Source organism: Nestor notabilis, unplaced genomic scaffold (assembly GCF_000696875.1).
Source record: "Nestor notabilis isolate BGI_N333 unplaced genomic scaffold, ASM69687v1 scaffold13114, whole genome shotgun sequence".
NCBI classification, from domain to species: domain Eukaryota; kingdom Metazoa; phylum Chordata; class Aves; order Psittaciformes; family Psittacidae; genus Nestor; species Nestor notabilis.
The window spans coordinates 979-22,668 of record NW_009924332.1 but is presented as its reverse complement, the minus strand read 5'-3'; the positions used below and the strand labels follow the sequence as shown (position 1 = coordinate 22,668).

General features: G+C 35.6%; 1 protein-coding gene across 1 annotated transcript; it reads left to right on the top strand.

The window, feature by feature from the left end:
• Positions 1-836: 836 nt before the first annotated feature.
• On the top strand, positions 837-20,190 carry CEP89 (centrosomal protein 89kDa; the record flags this gene model as incomplete). The annotated part of the gene is made up of 16 exons (XM_010012560.1): positions 837-943; positions 2,193-2,348; positions 2,970-3,171; positions 4,312-4,417; positions 6,522-6,550; positions 7,433-7,487; positions 8,902-9,120; positions 9,490-9,632; positions 9,983-10,033; positions 11,141-11,224; positions 12,118-12,225; positions 13,659-13,770; positions 15,431-15,611; positions 16,508-16,675; positions 17,353-17,494; positions 20,101-20,190. Coding segments are annotated over 16 exons (1,953 nt in total), but the record flags the coding sequence as incomplete, so codon positions are not given.
• Positions 20,191-21,690: the final 1,500 nt, after the last annotated feature.

The following is a 21,690-nucleotide window of genomic DNA, read 5'->3' as shown; positions in this document are numbered from 1 at the left end:
GCTGGAGAAGGCAACCAAGACTAATTGGAGGGGACACACATACACACGAATGAACAAAATAGACAATCCGTCCAACCTCCAAACTTGTTGCAGAAATACCAGAAACTTAGCCTGTTTTACTCCGTAGAAAAGCTGATGGACTTGGTTATGACATAGTATTTTCCAGTGCATAGAGAAAAGACAAGAGGCAGGTGGGCACAAATTCAAACACAAAAATTTCAGCTTAAATGTAACGATATAAAAATAGACTGTAAGAATCACTGTAGGAGTGGTCCATAATAGTGATTTTTAGAAATACTGTAATGGTGAAACAGGTTGACCAGCGAGATTGTGGAGTCGCTACCGCAGCCCTTTCTAGTTCACCCTGATTGGAGCAGGGACTTGGATTAGGCAATTGCAAGTGCTCCCCTCCAGAGTACTCTTTGTAGGGAACTCCAGTCCAGGTTTTTCTGAGCTGGTATTTAATGTTATCCCTTGTAAATTTCTAGTACTCCCTTTCTCTTGTATATATACAGAAGAAAAAAAAAAAAAAGGCAAAAAACCAAGCCAAACTTGAATAAGTTTCTGGTTTTGCAGGTTGTAACATAGTGGATGGAAAACCTATGTATATGGGTCTTACGTAAATTACATTTCTAACCTTCATTAGCAGCTGTTCGTGCATGTGAAAAGTTAAACTTGGAACCATTTCAAGTCTTCTGTTTACATTAATTGCATGTAATCGTTCTTTTTATATTATTTTACATTGTTAGTTTTTGTGCATGTTCAATTCTGTGTTGGGCTTTTTTCATTGTGATCCTTAAAGTCACTGTCAACTAATTTTATTTTAAATTGTTTAGAAACACATAGCTCATGGCCTGGTCCCTGCTGCTACCATAGCTCCTAAACCTGCAGTTCCCCGCACCCCTCCCCCTCGTAGTCCAAACCCTTCTCCAGAAAGGCCCAGGTAGGTGTCGAATTCTTTGTTTTGTTATGTTTTTTTCTTCATCAACTTCAATAGCACACTAGAAAAGCATGATCAGAAGAATTGCATGTCCTCGTTGCAGTATTTACGTAAACCTTTTCATAAATAGAATACATTTTTAATTGGGGCAGTTTCCTTCTTTGGATTTTAAAGATTCCTGTTTTTCTTCCACTCCTAAGCATGCTGAATAACTAGGACAATGACCATTATGAATATATAACTTAGTATAAGTCTGAGTCAATTAAAGACAAATTAACTGTTTAAAGTTAGGGCCATTTTGAATTTGGCTACAGTAGAGTGTAGGACTGTAGCTGTATTAGTACCACGAGTCAGGAAATCTTAGCTCATTAGAAATGCATAAATTTAATGTAACTAACATGTCATTTTATTGAATATTAGGAAAAGCAGGGACTTAAAAAAACTGGTATGTAAAACCATGCTGGATTGGATTTGAATTAGCTGTATAGGAAAGTTGCGTAATTAGAAAATAGGACTTCAATTTTCTATTCATTTTTAGTTTCTGACAGTTTATTTGTTTTCTCTCTGTTTGGTTCAGTTCTTGTTGTCTTCCTTGGTCTTTCTAGTGTCTGTAACATTCCTACTTAATCCTGGTTCATTTCTTCTTCCTTTTTGACCTCCAGTTGCTGTTACTTCTTTTACAGTCCTCACCAGTTCTCTCCTTTAGTCTTTGTTCCTACTTGTTTTCTCATCTTCATCTTACTCTTCCCTATTCTCTGCAGCATCCCACAAATAGGCATTTCTGTCTACTTGTATTTGCCCTACTCTGCAGTGTGCCAGCATTTATTAACAGCTTCAGTTACCAGTAAAAGGTTCAGAGTAGGGAATAATGGAAACTAGAAAGCAAAATAACAGAATATGGAACACTTTTTCAACACAATGCCAGGTAGTACTGTTATGGCTAAAGTGAATGCTGCGTACTGTAAATTATCCTTGTCAGTTTGGTGAATGTAACTCAGTATATTCCATGATTTTCATGCATGTGATTTGGAAAAGCCAGTAGGTATTGTACTTTACTCTTTAGGTAGCTGTGTTACAATAGCTTGCTCAATTTTGTGCTTTACTTTGGGAGTTTTGTTGTTTATGCCTGTTAACTGTGAACATTTTGCTTTGCTTAAATAGTGAAAACATTTTGCGAAGGAATAAAGCATAAAATGTGGAGCACAGAGGAGACATCAATATTGTTTCATTGCTTTCTTCTGTTTCCTTCCAGATCAGCTCTAGCAGCTGCTATCCTTGCAACAACACTAACAGGGCGCACTGTTGCTATTCCTCAGCCTCGGCAGCGATCACTTTCTGAAAGTGATTCCACCTACGTGGAACAAGAATGTTTTGAACCATATGCAACAGTCACAGGGATCAGAATGGGGTAGCGTATACTTTGTGGTTTGATACCTTGTATTAGAAATAGAATCTGCCAATGATAAAATTTTACCACAGAGTTAGAGCAAAATCCTGCTGTTATAGCTACTGAGTTTTACTCATCATATCATAAATTATGTCTGAAGTATCTGCAATCCTTACTGCTTTTCTTATGAAGTGTTGTTATGCATACAGTGTTCACTGTATGCATGATGTGGAGATTTGGATTGTACAGCAATCACATGTAAGACCATGTATTATTTCTGCCAAATGGCGATCAATTACACAAACAGTTAATCACTGAGTAATCATCTGAATTACGTCAGATATTTCGTTTGTGCTCAAGAGTTATTTCAGACTCTTCTTCCAGTAGAGTTAGCAGCTGTCGACCTCTGATCTGGCATTCTTTTTAAGATAGAGAAGAAAATGTAGCTCCAGTGTTAATTATTTTAAAGCATACACATAGGCTAGATTCCTCATTTGCAGCTAACAGAAGCTTAGGTGTCTGTTTGTCTTTGCTATTTTGAGTTCTTGTGTGTATTGTAAGACTATAGTTCTTCCTTACTAATGTTTATTTTTATGGAAGAGTAAGCAATGCTAAAACAGACTTCATGCTTTCTACTTGCAGGCCCAACTGGAAATTTGATGGCAGTGACAGATCTCCTGTGCAGTCCCTGGAAATATCAGGCAATTATGGTGAGGATGAGGACATGGATACCTATCTTTCAGATGGTGAGAAAGAGGCAGAGGCCAGCTCTCAGAGTAATGAGAAAAGAGGAGAAAACGCTAGAATTGATGCTGTTTATGCTGTTTCTTGCAAGAATAAAAAGGTAGGATTTTCAAATGCATTAATTCCTTTACCATGTTTTAATATATTCATGCAAATATTAAATATTTCTAAGGCTTTTTGTTATCCTATTCTTCAGACATTTAGTCAATTTTTATTTCACATCCTTCTTTTTGTGGTTCCTTTACTCCTACATGAGTTTGGTCTGTTCATCTTCTCAGATTCCATATCCCTGATTATTGGGTCCCTTTTCTTACCAGGAAAACACTGGCATTGTATATAATAATTGTGCATAATTTAGTCTTGTCAAATGCCCAATATTTTATGTTGAGCGTAACAGTTACATAAGTAGGTTGTTAAAAGCAATAAGAACTTTACTTTTAAATGGTTAACGATTCAGTATTGCGCTAATGAGCAGAGACGTAGAGATGGGGTATTTAGAATCAAACAAAGTAATTGTTGTCTTGAAGACCACTGGAGTTTTTCTATGTTACAATTTTGGATTCTCTTAACAAGCAATAACAAGCAATGAGCAGCTTAATACTGCTAAGCCACATTTAAAATTCAGTCCGAAATTATGCAAAATTTTACTAAAGAGGAAGAAGTAATCGAATAGTAAAGAGGCAATAAAATGCTATGTATGTGGAAGAAACCAGAAAATACCTCTAACTGAAGAGATAGTAGTCAGTGAGAGGAGGGAATGAGGGGTAAAAAAAGGGAGTGAGTGGAATATGTGGGACTCTTGTATGCCGTCAACAGGGGAAAAACAGTGAAGGCAGTGTTAAAAATTATTCTTGAATCCCTCAGTGCTGTGATATAGTAGATAAATGGTAGACCATTTATTAAGAGCAAGTTTAGTTAGGTGCAACACAGCAAATAAGCAAATGTAGGATAATTTCACAGGGTCTTGTGACTGAATAAGGTGACGGGGAATATTTGCCCTGTGCACTAAATGGCTATCATAGTTTCCTACCTCCCATTGATCATTGTAAGGTTTATATTTTATATTTTATATACATAGAGCCTTAAAACAAAAAAAGAGTATGTCTTATAATTTATTGTCTTAAAATATTGGAGTAGAATTCCAAGTGCAACTGGGACAGTAGTATACTAAACGTTTCATACAGATGTCGTCAAGACACATAGTGTTACCATGATTTTGGCATGTCTTATTTTTACATAGGAAGAGTTTCCACCATCTCCTGGTACACATGCTGAAAAGAAAGACGTGCCTTCTCATGAAACTGAGTTTCAGGTGCTGGTGGATGAATCAAATGTGCAAATAGAAGGTAAATAAGCTTACTTTAAGTCAAAATGACATACCTTTTAAGGCCCTTATTTCCTGTTATGAAAAAAATTATTATATAGTATTACCTTCTAATACAGTGTGCCCTCTCATATAGTATGCCTCTACTCTGCTTTGCCCCTCTATTCTGCTTTTATGAGACCCCACTTGGAGTACTGTGTGCAGTTCTGGGGTCACCAGTATAAGAAGGACATGGAGCTGTTGGAGCAAGTCCAGAGGAGGCCACGAGATAAGGGGGATTGAGCACCTCCCATATGAAGACAGGCTGAGAAAGTTGGGGCTGTTCAGCCTGGAGAAGAGAAGTTACGTGGAGACCTCAGAGCAGCCTTCCAGTATCTGAAGGGCACCTACAAGGATGCAGTAGAGGGAGTCTTCATCAGGGACTCTAGTGGATAGGACAAGGGATAATGGGTTTAAACAGAGGAGGTTCAGGTTAGATATAAGGAAGAAGTTCTTTATTGTGAGGGTGGTGAGGCACTGGAACAGGTTGCCCAAAGAAGTAAATGCTTCATCCCTGGCGGTGTTCAAGGCCAGGTTGGACAGAGCCTTGGGCAACAGTTTAGTGTGTGGTGTCCCTGCTCATGACGGGGGTTGGAACTAAATGATCTTAAGGTCCTTTCCAACCCTAACTATTTTATCATTCATTTTATTAAAAAATATATATTCCTTTTAAGAAAAAGGAAAGAAATGCTACTAAATACTTAGCCATTTCTAGTAGTTACATAAAATTAAAAATCTGCATAAAGAGGGAGGATTGGTCTATATTCACTCTATAACTGAAACTCCTAAACATCCACTGTCAGGCAGTGTAAAAAGAGGTGGCAGGGGGGGAAGTTTCGTGGCCTCTTTGTCTTGTCTAGTACAGCCATTCTCTACTATGTTTCTGTTGATGTATGTGGCAGAATCAATCCAGTTTATACTCTGGAAACTATTGGGAGTATTATTTATGCTCAAAAAATGAAGGGGGAAAAAAACCAAAAAAAAAATGCAGAAACCATCAATATTAGGGGAAAAAAAAAAGCTGAAGAGATAGAAGAAAACATTTTTAATCAGTCATCTTTTCTTGGGTAAAAAATTGATATCTGAAAATCAGCAGTAAGATTTTTTTTTTCCCCTTAAATGCTCAAGTAGCAAGATACCAGATTGTTTATCCTTTCTAATCCTTTCTATAGAAGTGGACAGAATAGAGAGCTGGACATGATCATCAATCTCAGGTTATCACCCTAAACTCTGAATTGTTAAACTTCACAAATCATTTTTTTGCAGGAAGTGAATGGATTAAATCAGGGACATTTGGTTCATAACTGGACCTGTCATTAGGCTGTTTTCTTGTAACAATAGACTATTGTGAAGGAAAAAAATGACAAGACAGTAAGACCAATTACGAATTTATTGCAAAGTTAACTTTTCCATTATTTTAAAATCAGAAGTGGGAATCAGAATTTGTTGCAGACCTGCAGTATGCAGTTTTGACAGAGGATGGCAGCAGTCTAGCAGCTGTTGAGTATAAGACAGGAAGCACAATAGAGTCGTTTTGGAAAAATCAGTGTTATTTTTGTGGATCCCAGTATTCTTTCAGTATTATTTCAGTGGAGTTGTTCAGAAAGAATGGATTGCTTTGAGAACCATTTGGGAACTGGATGCATTAAACTGAAAATAATGGGATATATAAAATGTTTCTAATCCCTCTTTTGCATAGTAAGTGCTGCAGATCTTATAAGTGGTCAGATTTGCACTTGGCTTGTTCAGAGATGCAATAGAATTCAGGCTCAGTAAAATCAATAAAAATGTTTCATTTGTCCTTTAGTGAACTTATAAAATAATTGTGGAAGACAGCAGTACAGCTTCATTTTTTCTGTAGTTGCATCTATACAGCATGAGGTAAAATAAGGTCTGCCATCAGTGTCCTGATACACCATGAAAGAGAGAATGGAAAGTTAGTGATGTAGTTTGTGATTTTTGTGAGGACTATCTTACATTTATTTGCAGTATATATGCTTACATATCCACATGAACCCTTATAGTTTACAGACTTAAAAATGCCTTTTTTTTTTTAATTAACTGAAAGATCTGTTTTAATTTGGCAGAAGACCAACATCTTGGCTTGAATTTAAAGGTAAGAAGATTAATTTGTAAATTTTGGGGAAAAGGGTGTCATAAAGAGCTGATAGTTTACAGTCACTTAGAAGAAAATTAATTTATTGCTACTAGGGAATATTTTTCTTCTGGAGTACAAGAATGGCTTCCATTTGAAAAAGTATGAATAGGCCATGTAAAAGTTGGGGTTTGTTAATTCATTTTTAAATAAATCTTCTGTGGTTCTTCATGTGAAGGAATGAAACTGAGAGTGAAAGACATCATATTATAGCAAGAAATGGCTATTACTGATAGTTGTCAAATTATAAGCCTGGCTTCAGCAAATTTTTATCTAATTTTCCAGCTGGGCCCATCTGCATGCTTTAATAAGCTTGAAAAAAAATACCCAAAAGTTCAGTTTCCTAGATAAAGTTGCTAGAACATTATTTACAAAAATGGTCAGTACTTCCATTGTTAAGGTCATTTTCTTCCTTCAAGTCCTTCACCACATATATTTTACATTTTAATTTATTCACTGAGTCACAGTTAGGGCCTGACAGTTTGTATCATAATTTACTATCCTAAAGTCTTATTTTATACAAACTAAGAAGTGGGAGCAATATCCATCCTGTTTGGTCAAGAAGCTTTATGCTTATGTATCTTTTATGTCAGCCATAAAATTGTTTTGATGGCTGTACATCTCTGACAGCTAAAGAAAATACTAAGTTTCGGGTGTCCACAAGTGACTGATGGTAGTGGTAAGTGGCAAAATGATGTCAAGATGCATAAATGACAAGTTGTCAATATAAAAGAAATTGTTTCAGAAGTTCTGTTTCTTAAGTTCTCCAGCAGTGATGCTGTTCAGACTACTTCAGAAAGTAATTGTTAAAGCAAATTGTCTAATTCTTTATTTCTCTGCTAGGAAGAAAAATCATTAGCTGAAAATCTGATACATGGAAAGCCTCCGCCATCCCCAGGTACTTCTGATTTTTCTATGACTTTACTACGCATTTTCACTTTAATAATATGCGTATGTGTATAAAAACTTATTTTCCTGCTAGTTTTTTCTAAGCCTAAACTGGGGGGAGAAAAGGGAGCAATTCTCCTGTACAGGAGATGAGAAAGTGGCAAGTGCTCTGTCATATGGATAAAAACAGGAGTTCCAGGATTTTTATGTTAGGTGTTTTAGACTTGTTTTGATTTTCCAATCTGAGTGACTTTTGAAATCTTAAATAAATGATTGTGAAACAATGTAATGAAGACTGGAACTCTGAGTCCCTTAAGTTTCATCTACACTAGAGAGTGTCACCATTTTTAAGTATTCCATTGCAACTGAAGTGGTAAATGTACAGTGATATGAGATGGGTGATCTATCTAGTGCGTTATTTGTGTGTTACTGCATCTATGTAACACTTCCAGGCACAGCACCTTCTGAGCTGTGTGTGTCACATGGATGGGATGTGTGCCTGTCATGAGCTACTGGGTTTTTGTTTGTTTCTGTGCTGTCCAGGTGTCCTGGGCCTTCCCACAGGAAGTTATCAGTGATCATAAGTGCCTGAAATGTTACTAAACACATTAAGCTGTCATGTGTCATCAGTTACAAGAGATAGCTCCAAATTTATATACTATGCTAGGGATCTGTTCTATACTAAGTTGTATTTATAAAATAAATATATATAAATATCTGTAAATGCTGACTGTTACTAGTATAGAGCAGTCAGCATTATCTAATAGCATATAATAGCATATATGCTGTTAGATAATGCTGACTCTTAGAAGTCTGATGGTAAGTGTAAAATCTCAGCCTTCATTTTAAGTTTTACTGGCCACATGGATGAAAGAAAAATTTGAAAGTGTGATCCATTATTACTGATGCAACAAGTATATCCATGATTTTGCAGATGATCTAAAGTTTTACTTTTGTAAGGACTGTTAAGTAACTTCTAGTCAGTAACAGATCATTGAAGCCTGTTCAGTGAAGAAGGAGGGTAAAGCTTTCATTACATCGAGGATAAAAATAAGGAGGGGTCAAGAGGACTGACTGATCCATGCAGGGTGCATACAATTCAGTGGATATTTGTGTCTCACCTCTCTAGTCACTGATGCTAGGGAGAGGGAGATCTGCTGACACTTTCTTTTCCCTATAAGGAAGGAATGTTTTCAGTGTCTGAAAGAAAAGGTGGGAGCTTGCAGCTACTTTACTATGTAGCTCTCTTTCCAGTCCACTTTTTCATTCTTTCTGGCCTTATCTTCTGGGAGCTATGAGCTGATGAATGTCTAACAAGTATCATTCATACATAATGCTCATATTAGAAAATAAATATTATAATTCGCTGAAACTCATATTCAAGTCTGAGTATCGTTTAAATACATTGTACTATGGCATTACAGATGTGTCTATACGGGCAAGACAAGCACAGGAAAATATAAGTAAAGAGAAGTTCCGAGAATTAAAACAAGAAAACTGGTCTCTGAACAAGGCATACCAGGCTATGGTCCAGCAGTTTCAGGGAACAAAACAGCAAATGGAAGAACTGCAATTAAAGCTGAAGAGACTAAAACAAGAAAACACAAGACTTAAAGAAGCTGCAGAGAAGTCGCATAGAGAAGGTCGGAGAAAAATACATAGTTTCCTTCTTTGATTTTTCTAATTTCTTACAACCTATTCTTGCAGTAGTAGGTTTTCACTCATTGACTTGAGCAAGTACCTATACAGAGTATTTTCCAAACCATATTTTCTACATGTATAGATATTTTGTCAAGGAATACTTACATTTTCATGAAAAAGAATTGCTTGGTGGTTTGAATTGTAACGTTTTCTTGTTAGTAATTTCTCATGGGCTTACTCCATTGCAGTATTCTGAGAGAAGTTCTCTTATGATTCTAGCTTACTGAGGTTTTTTCCTTACAATTTACAAATTATTGTGAACATTCCTTGAATTTTGATTGAAATTTCTTGTTGGATATTTGTTTTGATAGAGGAGGCTACAGAATTACTTTCTCTTAGACAACAAGCGCAAGAACTGATAGATGAAAATGATGCTTTGAAAAGGACGGTTCATCGTTTAAATGTAGAATTAAGTCGCTATCAAACTAAATTCAGGCCATTGGCCCAAGAAGAGGTGAGAATCTTGGTTATAAAGGCACTTTGTACTGAAGTGTCCCATCGTTCTTTGATTCATCTTAAAGTTTTTAAGACTCTTTACTCCAAATCAGCTAAATGGTATAGGTTTTTCTGAAATTTAAAATAAGCATTTATCATTAAATCTAACTTGTAAGAAGTTAGACTTTCTCCTCTAGTAATAGGATACTGAATTTCCAGTTTTGGTGACATCTGTTGAGTGTGTATTACATATGCAACACTTAATCAGAAACATAAGCTTGTTTGGGGTAATACTTGTGGCTGCAGTGAACAGTCAGTGCTTCGAAGAGTGGGAAATAATTTGAGTGTCTTTTTAAAAATCTCCTTTAGCATCTAAAACTGAGAAGTTTACCCATGAAAGGACCACCACCACCATGGCTGGTAAGTAAAGTAATATTTTCACTTACATGCTCATTCCTTTCTGAGTAAAGTAGTAGAATTTGTTTATAGGATCTAAGATATCCAGGATATTATTTAGTTGTTCTGCTGAACTATTACATACAGGTACCACATTATAAACGTTCATGTTTGTTGCATAAAAAGATGTTGGGCAAAACTTTGCAATGAAGTGTGCAGCTGCAGTTGCAGCTCCAGGCTGCATATAATCACCAGCTTTGAACTACTGAATTCAAATTAAATAGAGGTACTGTTACCCTGAGAATCATAAATACCATCTTCCATCTTCCCTTAGTATTGTCTAGTGCATAATTTGCTTCAAGGAATATTGCTTAATTGTTAATCTTCTGTTGTAATTGTTTTTAAGATGATACTAAAATAAAATATCGTATTTTGGCGATTCTTATGGTAGGAATGGTCATGGGTCTACCAGGTGCTTATGAATTTCTGCAAGGAGAAGAAAAATGGTCTGTGAAATTGGATTTGTAATATATGAAACAATTTTTCCTTGAAATGCTAATCAGATCTTAATTTTTCCTTCCTTCCTATTATTCAGAACTATACAGAAATAGGAAGGTCCTCTTTCTGCTCTGTCTTTCTAGCTATAATATATAATATTTCTCGCTATAGTGTATAATATCCAAGCTATAATATATCCAAGAAGTACATATATATTTAGTTTTAAAGATACAGGTTTGAGAGTGTAAAAATTCCTTTCCTACTTAGTAATAAATTTTGGCTAGGTTATTTATTAACTGTATTCTAAGTTTGGTTTCATATTCATTTGCATTCACATTCTGCTGTGTTATATATAAGTAATAGCTGCTTTTTAGTGAAGTGTGCAGGCATAGCATTCAGCTTTGTCCTTTCCAAAGCTTGTCCCTGAAGTGGTGCTCTGAAGTGCTTCTGCAGCATTATTTTGCGTATAGTGGTCTGCATGCTTGTATAAGCCCTGCACTTTTGTCTGCAAGGTATATACAAAAACCCTGAAGAACTTTTAAAACTAGCAATATATAACAGGAGAAATAGTAAAAAATATTGGTAAGATTATAGTTTGTGATTGATTTATATGGATTGATTATTTTTTTTAAGTTGGATATGAAGTATTTATCACCTCTTCTATTGGCTTATGAAGACAGAATAAGAGAAAAGGAAGATTTACATCTTGAACATGAGGCAAGTTGCCAGTTTAAGAACATTTACACTAAAGTAGAAATTACTGAAATTTTTTTAAGGTATTTGTCAAAGCTGTTTTCTGCCTAAAATTAAAATTGACTTTGTTTTACTTTTCCATGCACAGTTATTGTACTGTCTTATCCTGCTTGGCTTTTTTTCATCAGCCTGTTCAGATATAGAAGCAAGCACTACACTGGCATGTACAAGAATTGGATTGTCTGAATAGAGTAAGACATACCACAGTCAGGGGTAGAAAGAATTTACTATTGTCATTCATAATGGGGGATTCAGTGCCCTGTGTAGCTGTTCTTCCAGTTACAGGCCTGTGGATTTTGTGGTAGAAGAATATTTATTTATAGGTATTTCAGGAATGAGTACCCTTCTTGCTCCTTAGAAGTACTTTTTTGTCACCGAATCTTTGAAAAATGGTGATTTGCTTCAGAGAAGAGCTGCCATAGGTTTTCAAAATGATTTATTTCCTTCAAAAAATTAAGCCATATAATGAGCAGAAAACATTGACAGTTTCAGATTACTGTAAATTCATTGTATTATCCTACCATATTCATATTCATGTCATTCATACTGATAATATATAGTATCATCTAGTAATTTCCAGAATTTATTTTTTTTTAATCCATATTTTAAGGATCTACAGCTTGCTTAATTCAAATGACACTTGGCAAAAATGTGACACAATTCAAATATCTATATTATTTTTAATCAAATATTACTAGATTGAAGCAATTTAGAAGTATGCATATCTGAATTAAAGATGAATAGTACAGTAATATGTTTTTAACAGAAGAATTAGGAGGCACACGTATATATGTTTTTGTTTATGTAAAAATTAGAATACTTCTGAAGAATTTTTTGCCGTTTCCTTTGTCTTCCAGAAAGATATGAAGAATTTTAAAGTTCAAGTTGAAAAGTTGGTGAAGGAGAATGAAGACCTGCATGAACAATTAAATAAAAATAACTTTATTACACCTACAGAATGGCAAGTTATATTACTAAAAATTAATTCAAAACCTACGCATTATTTTGCTTGTTGCATGCAAACTTTTAAGACAGCACTTGAGGAAAAATTCTGTTCCCTTGAAGCAAATTAAGTTTTGCTGAAGGGTTAATAGGGTCATGATTATGTCTTGTAGGGACAGTGCTGATCTGCAATGCCTGGAATAATTTTGAAGTAAAGATTAAATAGTGAATGTGCAGTTTTGCACCTGAAGCCCATGTAATTCTGTCCCAGAGCTTGCAGGTTACATACTTAACTTTTGTACTTCTACTAATAGTAGGAATGTGCCTCAGGTTTTCATTGGAATATGGCATTAGAAGAATCTTGCAAACATAGTGACATTAAACTGTATAATATACATATGAGGCTTAATAACAATTTACGTAAATCAGGCATTCATCAGTTGGTAACTGAGATTGAGAAGAGACTGGTCATACTGGTTCATCACAAGATGATTGTGAGCTTTTTAGGACAACAGCTGTTAAGCTAAAAAAAAAGAAAAAAGGCAGTATAGTCCTGGGGAATGGTAGAATTGATCCTTCTAGTAGAGGCTGGCAATAACCACACAATTACATGGAAATCTGGAGAGTCCCAGTCATCAATATATAAGTACAGAGAAACAGAGCTGAAAGAGTTTGTGGTGTAGCCAAGGAAAAGGAGGGCCTCTTTTATTTGGAGTTTAGACAGATTGGCCTTTCTCATTAGACAAAATGAAGGGAGAGAGAGGACAGTGTTGCTTTCTGTATGCACATCAGGAACAGGAGACATACTACATAAGCTGCTTTTATAGGACTGAGGGCAGAGTTACTAGAACAAGTGGGTATTCAGTCACCATAAACTAACCTACAGGGGAAACTGGAAGATGATTCCTAAGCAGTGTAACAGGTTTTTGAATAGCATCCACTGTGAGTAGTGAACATAAACATTCTTACTGTGCTGATGACACTGGTGGTAATTGTATGGAAGGGACCATAGGACACCGAGTCTACGCTAGGAGAAATTCATGACTCACTGTGTCTCTTCCAATCTTAATCTCTGCAGATTTAACCAATAACATCAACTGACTTTCAGTGAGAGCCTCCACAAGGCATAACTACGGAAGTATTTAGCTTCTGTATAGGTTTGGTTAAATGCATGGTTATAAAGGTATTGGGTTTTGTTTTGAAAACAAATTTGGTTCACTTACTAGTTACATAGCTGTCTCCAAGTCATCTGGCACCATTATGTAGCTTTAATTCTCTCATACAAGAGAAGTCTGAGAAGGGTGGGACTGTTTCACCTTGGCTAGTTTGTTCTTTAAAGAGGTTCAGACACCATTTTATAACTTTGCGCTGTTGGAAGCCATTAGCGTTTTCTCTTTGGACATAAGTTAGTATTTGAATTATATTTAATTTATAAGCTGGTTGTCACTGCAGGCAGCAGCTGCAAACTCAAGCCAGCCTGGTTTTGGAAGAAAACGGATTGTTGATGAAGCAACTCAAAATTCAACAAGCTAAAGCAAAAGATACTCACAGACAACATGTTCAAGAAGGTAAAGTGCTTGAGTTGCTAGTCATTTTAGCTACACCAAAGATGGTTCTGCACGTTTAGGTTTTTTGGGGAATGGGGGGTTTGTTTTGGTGGGTTTTAGGGCAGGCTGGGTTTGTTTTGGGTTTTTTTCAACTTCATACATGCCTACAAAGCATTGCTGAATGTATGTAACCGTAATATGAGATGAAGCTCTCAGATGTCAATTGATACTGAGAAGAAATGTCAGTATCACCTATTGACACTGTACAGCACACTCCAGGTTGATCTGTTTCCTCTGAAGATGTGACAACAACTGTTAAGCAGCAATATGCTAATTTTCGTAATTTAAGAGCACTTTAAATTTTACAGGTTGGTATTTGTGGGGTATTTGCTTATTTAAATTTCAATTTAGAATTTGTAGGGTTTTTCATTTTCTGCTTTGTAACCAATGTTCATTGCTTAATATAGTTAACTACATGTAGCAGTATTTGATTTTACAGTTTTATAATTTGATACTGCTTAAATTTACATGCATCGTCAAGTAATAATCTGTTTTCTATTGCTGTTTTATCAGAGGCTTGCATTTGCCTGAGTTCAGAACACTAGCTATTTCTTGTCTTGCCTGTAAATATTATTTCTTGACTAAGATTAATTTTTCTGCTGATAATTTTTTTTTGCAGTGGTAGAGTCCTCTGGGTACTTGTTCTTAATTAGTTCTGAGTTGATACTAGAAAGAGAACAAGTGTGTTACAGTTTAAAATCCCAAAACTGCAAGTAAGATTTCTTACTGAAGTTTAAAAATCAAAAATTAATCTTGATTCACAGATTAGGACATTCTGAAGAATGTTTAATTATGTGAGATCAGTGTAAGTCACTGATGAGAACAATTTCTTTAAGTGAATGTACATGGCAAAACTCCACTGCTGACTTTTTTTATTCGTCTGCCATTTAATTAATAAATACTTTCCTTCCTGCTTTTAAAGTTTCTGAGCTTCTTGTTTAGTTTTCTCTGTATGTATCCACCTGTGTTGAGAAGATAACTACTCATACCCAAGGCCAAAGGACAGACAATAACCCAAAATCAGGTGTTCCTCTATCCAAATCTCAAATAGCAATGTGATATGACTTGTCAGAACATCCTTAGGAAACACTGACAGATTTTGTTACCTTTTGCTGGAGTTCTTATAAGGAAACAAGGACCCTGATCTTCCATTCAGTTCCTAGAACTGCTTTGGCAGCATATTTGGTGACTGAAATACATACTACAGGAAAAAGATCACTCGGAGATCAGTGAACAGAAACTAGGCAGTTTCAAAATGTGTGCTCTGTCTACTAGGATACAAAAGTCATGGTCCATTTTAGGTTCTTTCCCTGAATTAGTAAAATCTGAATCATAGTATTCTTGAGAGTAAAATGGCATTTCAATGAGCAAATAGCTCATAGCCCTGAAAAGAAGCAGTCTTGAAGCTTTAGCACTTTTCCAAAACAAATTGCTTGAGGGGGTGATGGGAGGGACACCACACCAAACTAAACTGTTAAAATACAAAACAAACTGACAAATCCACTGTTACAGAATGCTGTGACCAACTGGGAATTAACGTATTACTGGTGTAGCTGGAGTTTCGCTAGGTGATTGAATTAGTTCTACAGTACTCAATTGTGGGGTTTTTTTCCTCCTAAAGCTTCAGAATTGACCAAACAGATAATGATCTTAGAAGATAAGAAACAGAGTCAAGAAAAAGAGATAACAGAGTACCAGAAGCAGCTGGAAGCTTTGCATTCTACTTGTGAAGAGCTAAAAGCCAAGCTGAATAGCAGAATAGCAGCAGAGGAACACTTTGCTTTGGTGAACGATTTAAAAAGGTATGAGATTACATATGGTGTATGGAGAAACAGTTCCACAAAGCATCCACTTGAACAGATCTGCATACGCATCAGTCTGTAGCTAAGAGGGGAAGAGAAACATGCTGGTAATCTAGGAAGGTAACTACCAAAGTATAAGGAAAGTACTTCAAAAATTACTGTTGTGCTTTTTATAGACAACTAAATTTACAGAAGGAAATCCAAGATCTGGAGACATGAGTAGAAATGTTTCTACCGTAAGAGTATGTACTTCTAAATGTACCTTTTTCAGGAGTGGAAGAGGAGGCATTAAAAAGACAATTTTCGTCAAATCTATTTACTTCTATTGACACTACTATATAAAACATTCGTGTTCTTTTGTTCCCATCTTTAGGAAAATGTCTGAAGGATCCTGAAATTCTAACTAAAAATACTAAGTTTCTCCAATCTTTACAATGTAGAAATAACACAAAACAGCACAACACGAAAGTGCTGGTATGCAGCATAATCTGTAATGTTTTTCTATAGACATCTGTAAATTTGTTTGCAAACTGTTTCTTGGTACAGTGCTTTCCTGAGAAGTTCTTAGACCTTCTTTTTTGGCATTGCTAGTAACTTCTTTGGGGAAAAAAAAAATGAGGAAGGGAATACATTTGGACTATACAGGATATTTTTATAATTGAAATTCTATTATTTCAAGTGCAGTCACAATTAATTAAAAGTTCTGTTTGTATTATGCTTCATTCATGATTGATAACATATGAGATTGTAATTCCTCTCTTTGATGTCACCACTGAACATTAAACATTCCCAGTGTATCTTTTTCATACCTTCAACATGGGTATCTAACTGTAACTTAGCGTTTTAGTGAAGTAGGTGTATACATGATGCCTGTTGTACATGGTTGGTTTTTGCAGCAATTTACAACAGGAGCAAGAGAAAAAGCAGTGTGAGGTGGAAGATCTGATGGGAAAGATAGCATCACTGCAAGCTCAGAACAAGAAACTGCTTTTAGAGAAAAATAACTTCATGGCTGACAAGAAGATCCTGGAAACTGAGATGGAAATGACACAAAAGACAAACAGGTCATACCACATTCTCTTTTTCTTATATAGAAATAGTTGTATTTCTAAAGACAACAGCAGAAATACCTATAAAAGCATTGTCTGACATCTCAGAGTGTGTAATTTGTACCTATAACAGAAAAAACGTGTTTCCCAAATAAATCTTGATCACATCTGAAGAGCTGGTTGTCCAGTAACTTTGCTGAGCTTCATATGTTTTCATGCACACTTTTCTAAGGTCTACATACAAATTAAGACTACATCTTTAATGCTAGTAGTTAGCTATAGCAATGAATCATTTGTGTACTCACCTGAAAAAATAGGGTCTTACACTATTTGCAGACCTTCTCACAACCTGAGTGGTTAAGAGTTGGGCTCACAGTACTTTAAAAAGTAAAACCAGTATTACTGTTACAATTTTTATAAAAATATGCACTTGGAGCCATTGCACAAATTTTATTTTACTTTTTTGAATTGTTGTTACTGTTGTTATTCACACAATATATTATAAAGAAAAAAAGCCCCCAGAAATGGGAAATCATGCTTGCACATTACAAATATTTTAGCCAACGTGTTTTTAACAGTACATTTGATTGAGGCTTGTACAAGTTGATTTGCACATGCAGTGCAAGTTCTTTTTATGCCGTTATTAATTCCCAATCTATCTGAAGATTTTCCTTTTTCTGTTAATTTTATAGACAATTAAAGAAGAAAATAGGTCTTTTGAAAGAGCACTTGGAGGAAGCAACGGAAAAAGAAGTTGCAGCCCATCTATATCTAACAAACCTTATTGGTTTAGTGGAGAAGATAACTCAGGAACGCGATCATCTTATGTTTTTGGTAATTACCTTTAAATAATATTACTTAATTGATATTTCACAGAGTTATCCTACTGGCACAACTAATTGTTAATTTGAATTATCAAAAAAGCTGTAATTTCTATTTAGGTATTTAGCTATTTAAATAGACTTTTGCAAACAGGATAGGAGCATCAAGAGATTATTTTCTAGAAGAGTGGTTAAAAACAGCTACCACAATTTCTGGAGATAACATTATTAAGCATCAGCATGAGTGTCTGCAACGGTAGAAGATTTTTTTAACCTGCCTTAGAGATTGGCTTCGATTGTTGAGGCTACACGTGTTAGAAAAATAGCACACAATCATAAATTTTTAATAGGCATTTCTGAATATAAAGGTAAACTATTATGCTTGAGGTGATCTCCCTTTTGGTGAGCAGTCATTTTGACAGGCTGGTTGAGTTTTGGAACAAGTTGGAAGTTGCTGGGCTTTTTAGAAGCACTCTTTGTTTCCTTTACAAGATCTTGGACACGGTTTGAATTTTACATCTTGTCATTCTGACTTCAGATTGGTCTGGAACCCATTTCACAAAACTTTGTTAAAATAAAGCTTCTTTGGCTTCTGTTGTTCAAGTAGTAGACAAAGGTTGTCATCAGTGTTGAAAAAAAGATTCCGTAGTGGTTCCTAATTCTGTAAGAGGAACAGCTCAAATCCTTGTCCACTGCTAAGTGGACTTTCAGATTGTGAAACTAGGCACAATAAACGTCTCCTAGGAATTAGGGCAACTGGTTCTTATCTGTTAGTCTCTGGTGTATCTACCTTCAAATATTCGGCATACCACATGTGTGGAATGCCATTTGTGTGCTGTGGTTAATAATACCCTAGTAGATGTTCAGAATACTTTTAGCAGTAAAAGCATGTTTCAGAAGGAAATGTCTTAGCATAACTTTGGTCACCACAAGATAGTGTAAACCCTATCTTTGCCAGTGTGCAGTATCTGACATCGTAGTCTTCCCTTCTGAAACCTGCACCTGGAAGTACACACTAGAAAATCAAGTTTCATGTGTGTGCAAAGTGCTCACAGTAGGTCTGTGGAAAACAGCCCAAAATGCAGTCAATTACAGCCTGTCTTTCTTTAGACAATTGTAAACTGATTCAGTCTTGTCATGCAAAACATAATTTATCTCTTCCTTCAGTATAACATTGTCCTGTGTGTATGGTGATGATCCATGCTTATTTGTCATCCATTATTTTTCCATCTTGTGGCTTAGAAACTAAACAGCACACAAGTCTTGGGTTTTTTAATGAATTCACTGTGTCTGATCTGACAGCAGAGATAGTCCAAGACAGACTTTTTCTACTGAAATAGTCTAGTAAATAGTCAGTAAAACCTTTAAATATTCAGTTTACTTTGCTGCCTGGTAGAGCTGAATCAGAACAATCTGTTCCTACTTGTAATCACTGAACTTAAAATGTGCCTTGGCAAAAAGGTAGATGGCAGGTATCTTGTAGACAGGTAATCTGGGAAGGCCTACAAAACAAACACGTGCAAAATTTAACCAGAGCCAAACCCTAATTATTATGAAAAGCCACTATTGAACATGATATATATTTAAAAATGTATTCTCATTCCCCTCAAAATTCGGTAATTTCTTCTGTGCAGATTTATTCCAGAAGAACAGGGAGAGCGGAAAGGATACAGCACTTAATTACTCTATATTCTTACTTAACGAGGATTATTAAAAAAAAAAAGTCCATAGTATCCATCTTTACAAAAATAAATGGATAGTCTTAATTTTACTAGTTCCAGAAACAGTGACAACCTACTGATAAGTCCAGTAAAACAGAGCAGCAACAAATTTATTTAAATCAATTTTGGCAGCGCAACACTGATGAACTGTAATCCTGAGTTAGCAGCTGTCAAAATGGTACTTTATTGTATTGTATGATTCAGCCACCACACAGTAAACCAGAATGCCACTGACTGAGCACGGAGCTCATGACTCCAGCCATGATAGTTAATCTTGACTTCTGTGAAAGGAGGTGTGTCTCTGGAGTGACATGGGTCATTCGTGGTGGTCAGATGTTGCTGATTCAGTTGAAATCTCTTACAGATTTAAAATTGTTTCATTGTTTACAGCTTATGCAGGTTTTGTTTGGTTTACATTTTATATCTGAGAGAGAATGCAGTGCTTATGAAATTATGGAAACAGTCATAAACGAGAAGCATTTCATAAGCCACATCAGGCAAGTTCCTTGCCTGAATCCCTGCCAGTTGGAAGGGTTCTTTGGAGAGCAGGCTAGTAAATCTGACCCAAGGGTGAATCTCAGGCATACGAGTGGGATCCCTACATATCCATGTGTAAAAAAATATGCAGGATTGGTTGGGTTTACAGTATCGGTAGCTATAATCCTTTGAGAATAAACTGTTTCAAAGTCTTACTTTGTTAATGAGATAGTATTTGCAGTCAGCTGACCATTTATTAATTAGCCAGTATTAGAATAATTTCAAAGATTTTTTTTTCATCCTTTTTTTCAGACTGTTGGAGCTCAAAACAGAATAGCTTTGTCTTCCTTGGTGCATGCACTTTTCTCTGCCTTGTTTAAAGTAATGACTACATTCAGTTATGTATACTACATCTTTGCAGGTCAAATGTTTGGAAAAGGAGAATCATGGTGTTCTCAACAAAATAGTACAAGGGAGTCTACGCTTGGGAAGGCTGGAAGAAAAAGTTAAGGTAAGCACTGCTTCTAAGGCAAATATTATGTAAAACATTTTGGGTTATTTAATGAGAAAACTCAGTAGTTAATCTGTGTGTGTTCTATGAAAGACTCATGCATTATTTTGTAAAGAGTTTTTAAAAAGCAAAATAGGTAATCATTATAGTTTTCACAAATATCTATTATCTTCTTGTATTGTATCTGTACATCTGCATGTCTGCTGTGCCATCACATTTGCAGCATTACCCGGAGAATTAGTACTGGTTGTAAAAATAATTAAAAACTCTATTTGTGTTTCATTCTTGCTCTGTAGTGTAACCCAGTTATCCTCTGTGCTACTTTTTTGAGGCTGTACTAATGCTTCAACTTAAAACCTATTACAGTTAGATTTGGAAGAATGAAATCTACAGTTCTCTGAAATGAAATCTACAGAGTCTACAGTTATCATCAGTACTTTTGTGTGGCCATAAAATGGGATGTTTAGATAATCAGATGATGTTCAAACATCTAGCCTAATTGGAGAATACATTATAAGTTACCTTCACAGCTCTCCAAACAAACACAAATTGTAGTGTATAGTTGCAGTGTAGTGTGAAATACATTTGAAACTTCTGGTTTAACATCTTTGGTGCTACTGTAATGGCTTTTACTGTAAACTCAATGAAGGAGAAGGATACCTGGTATATTGGTTTCTATATATTGAAAGTAACATACATTACTTTAAAAAGCTGTTTTGTACTAGGTCTAGTTTATGCAGTTTACCCTAAAGCAGAGAGTCACTGTACATTGCATTTTTCCAGTGAAGACTAAGCAGCTGTTCCTGCATCTAATGACACAAGTGTTCACTACTATGTTAACGGAGACCAATTCCTTCTGCACTTTGTAAGGATCAACACATCCCAAGAATTAAAACCAAAGAAAATAAATCAAATTGTAGATGTGAAGAGAAAGCAGTAAGCTGAAAAATAGCTCAAATTTTTAAGGAACCTTTCATAAAGTACCTAAATGCATGAAATGCTACCATAAAAGAATTCTCTAATTATACTACTGTAGCTATAAAATGGTTTTAGCCATTCTTCACCCTCATTCATGTAATTCTAGATTTAGAAAACATCTCCCTACCAAGATAGTGGCTTATATTCTTCTTAAAGAGATATTTAGGTGTAATCTGTCTCCAGTGATAATAGTATCAAGATGCATTAATTTTTCTGAAAGGGTGATATGACTTGATAACGTGGGTGTTATTTCTTATCTTATAAAAGGATGATTTGCCTTGGCTTTTAGCCATATTCAGCTATTTCAACAAGATACAAGGTAAGAAACGAATTATATCATACAAATTAGAGCATACAGTCCTCAGGTTACAATGAGAGGAAAGCTTCAAGCTTACAGGTTTGAGTTACTTCCAGGTGCCTACAATGTGAGTCTGTATTTTCTACTTTTTAGACAAAACCAGGTATCTTATGGTTACCTTCTGGTGAATTAATTGCCTTGTGTCTCAGCAGGCACAAGCTCAT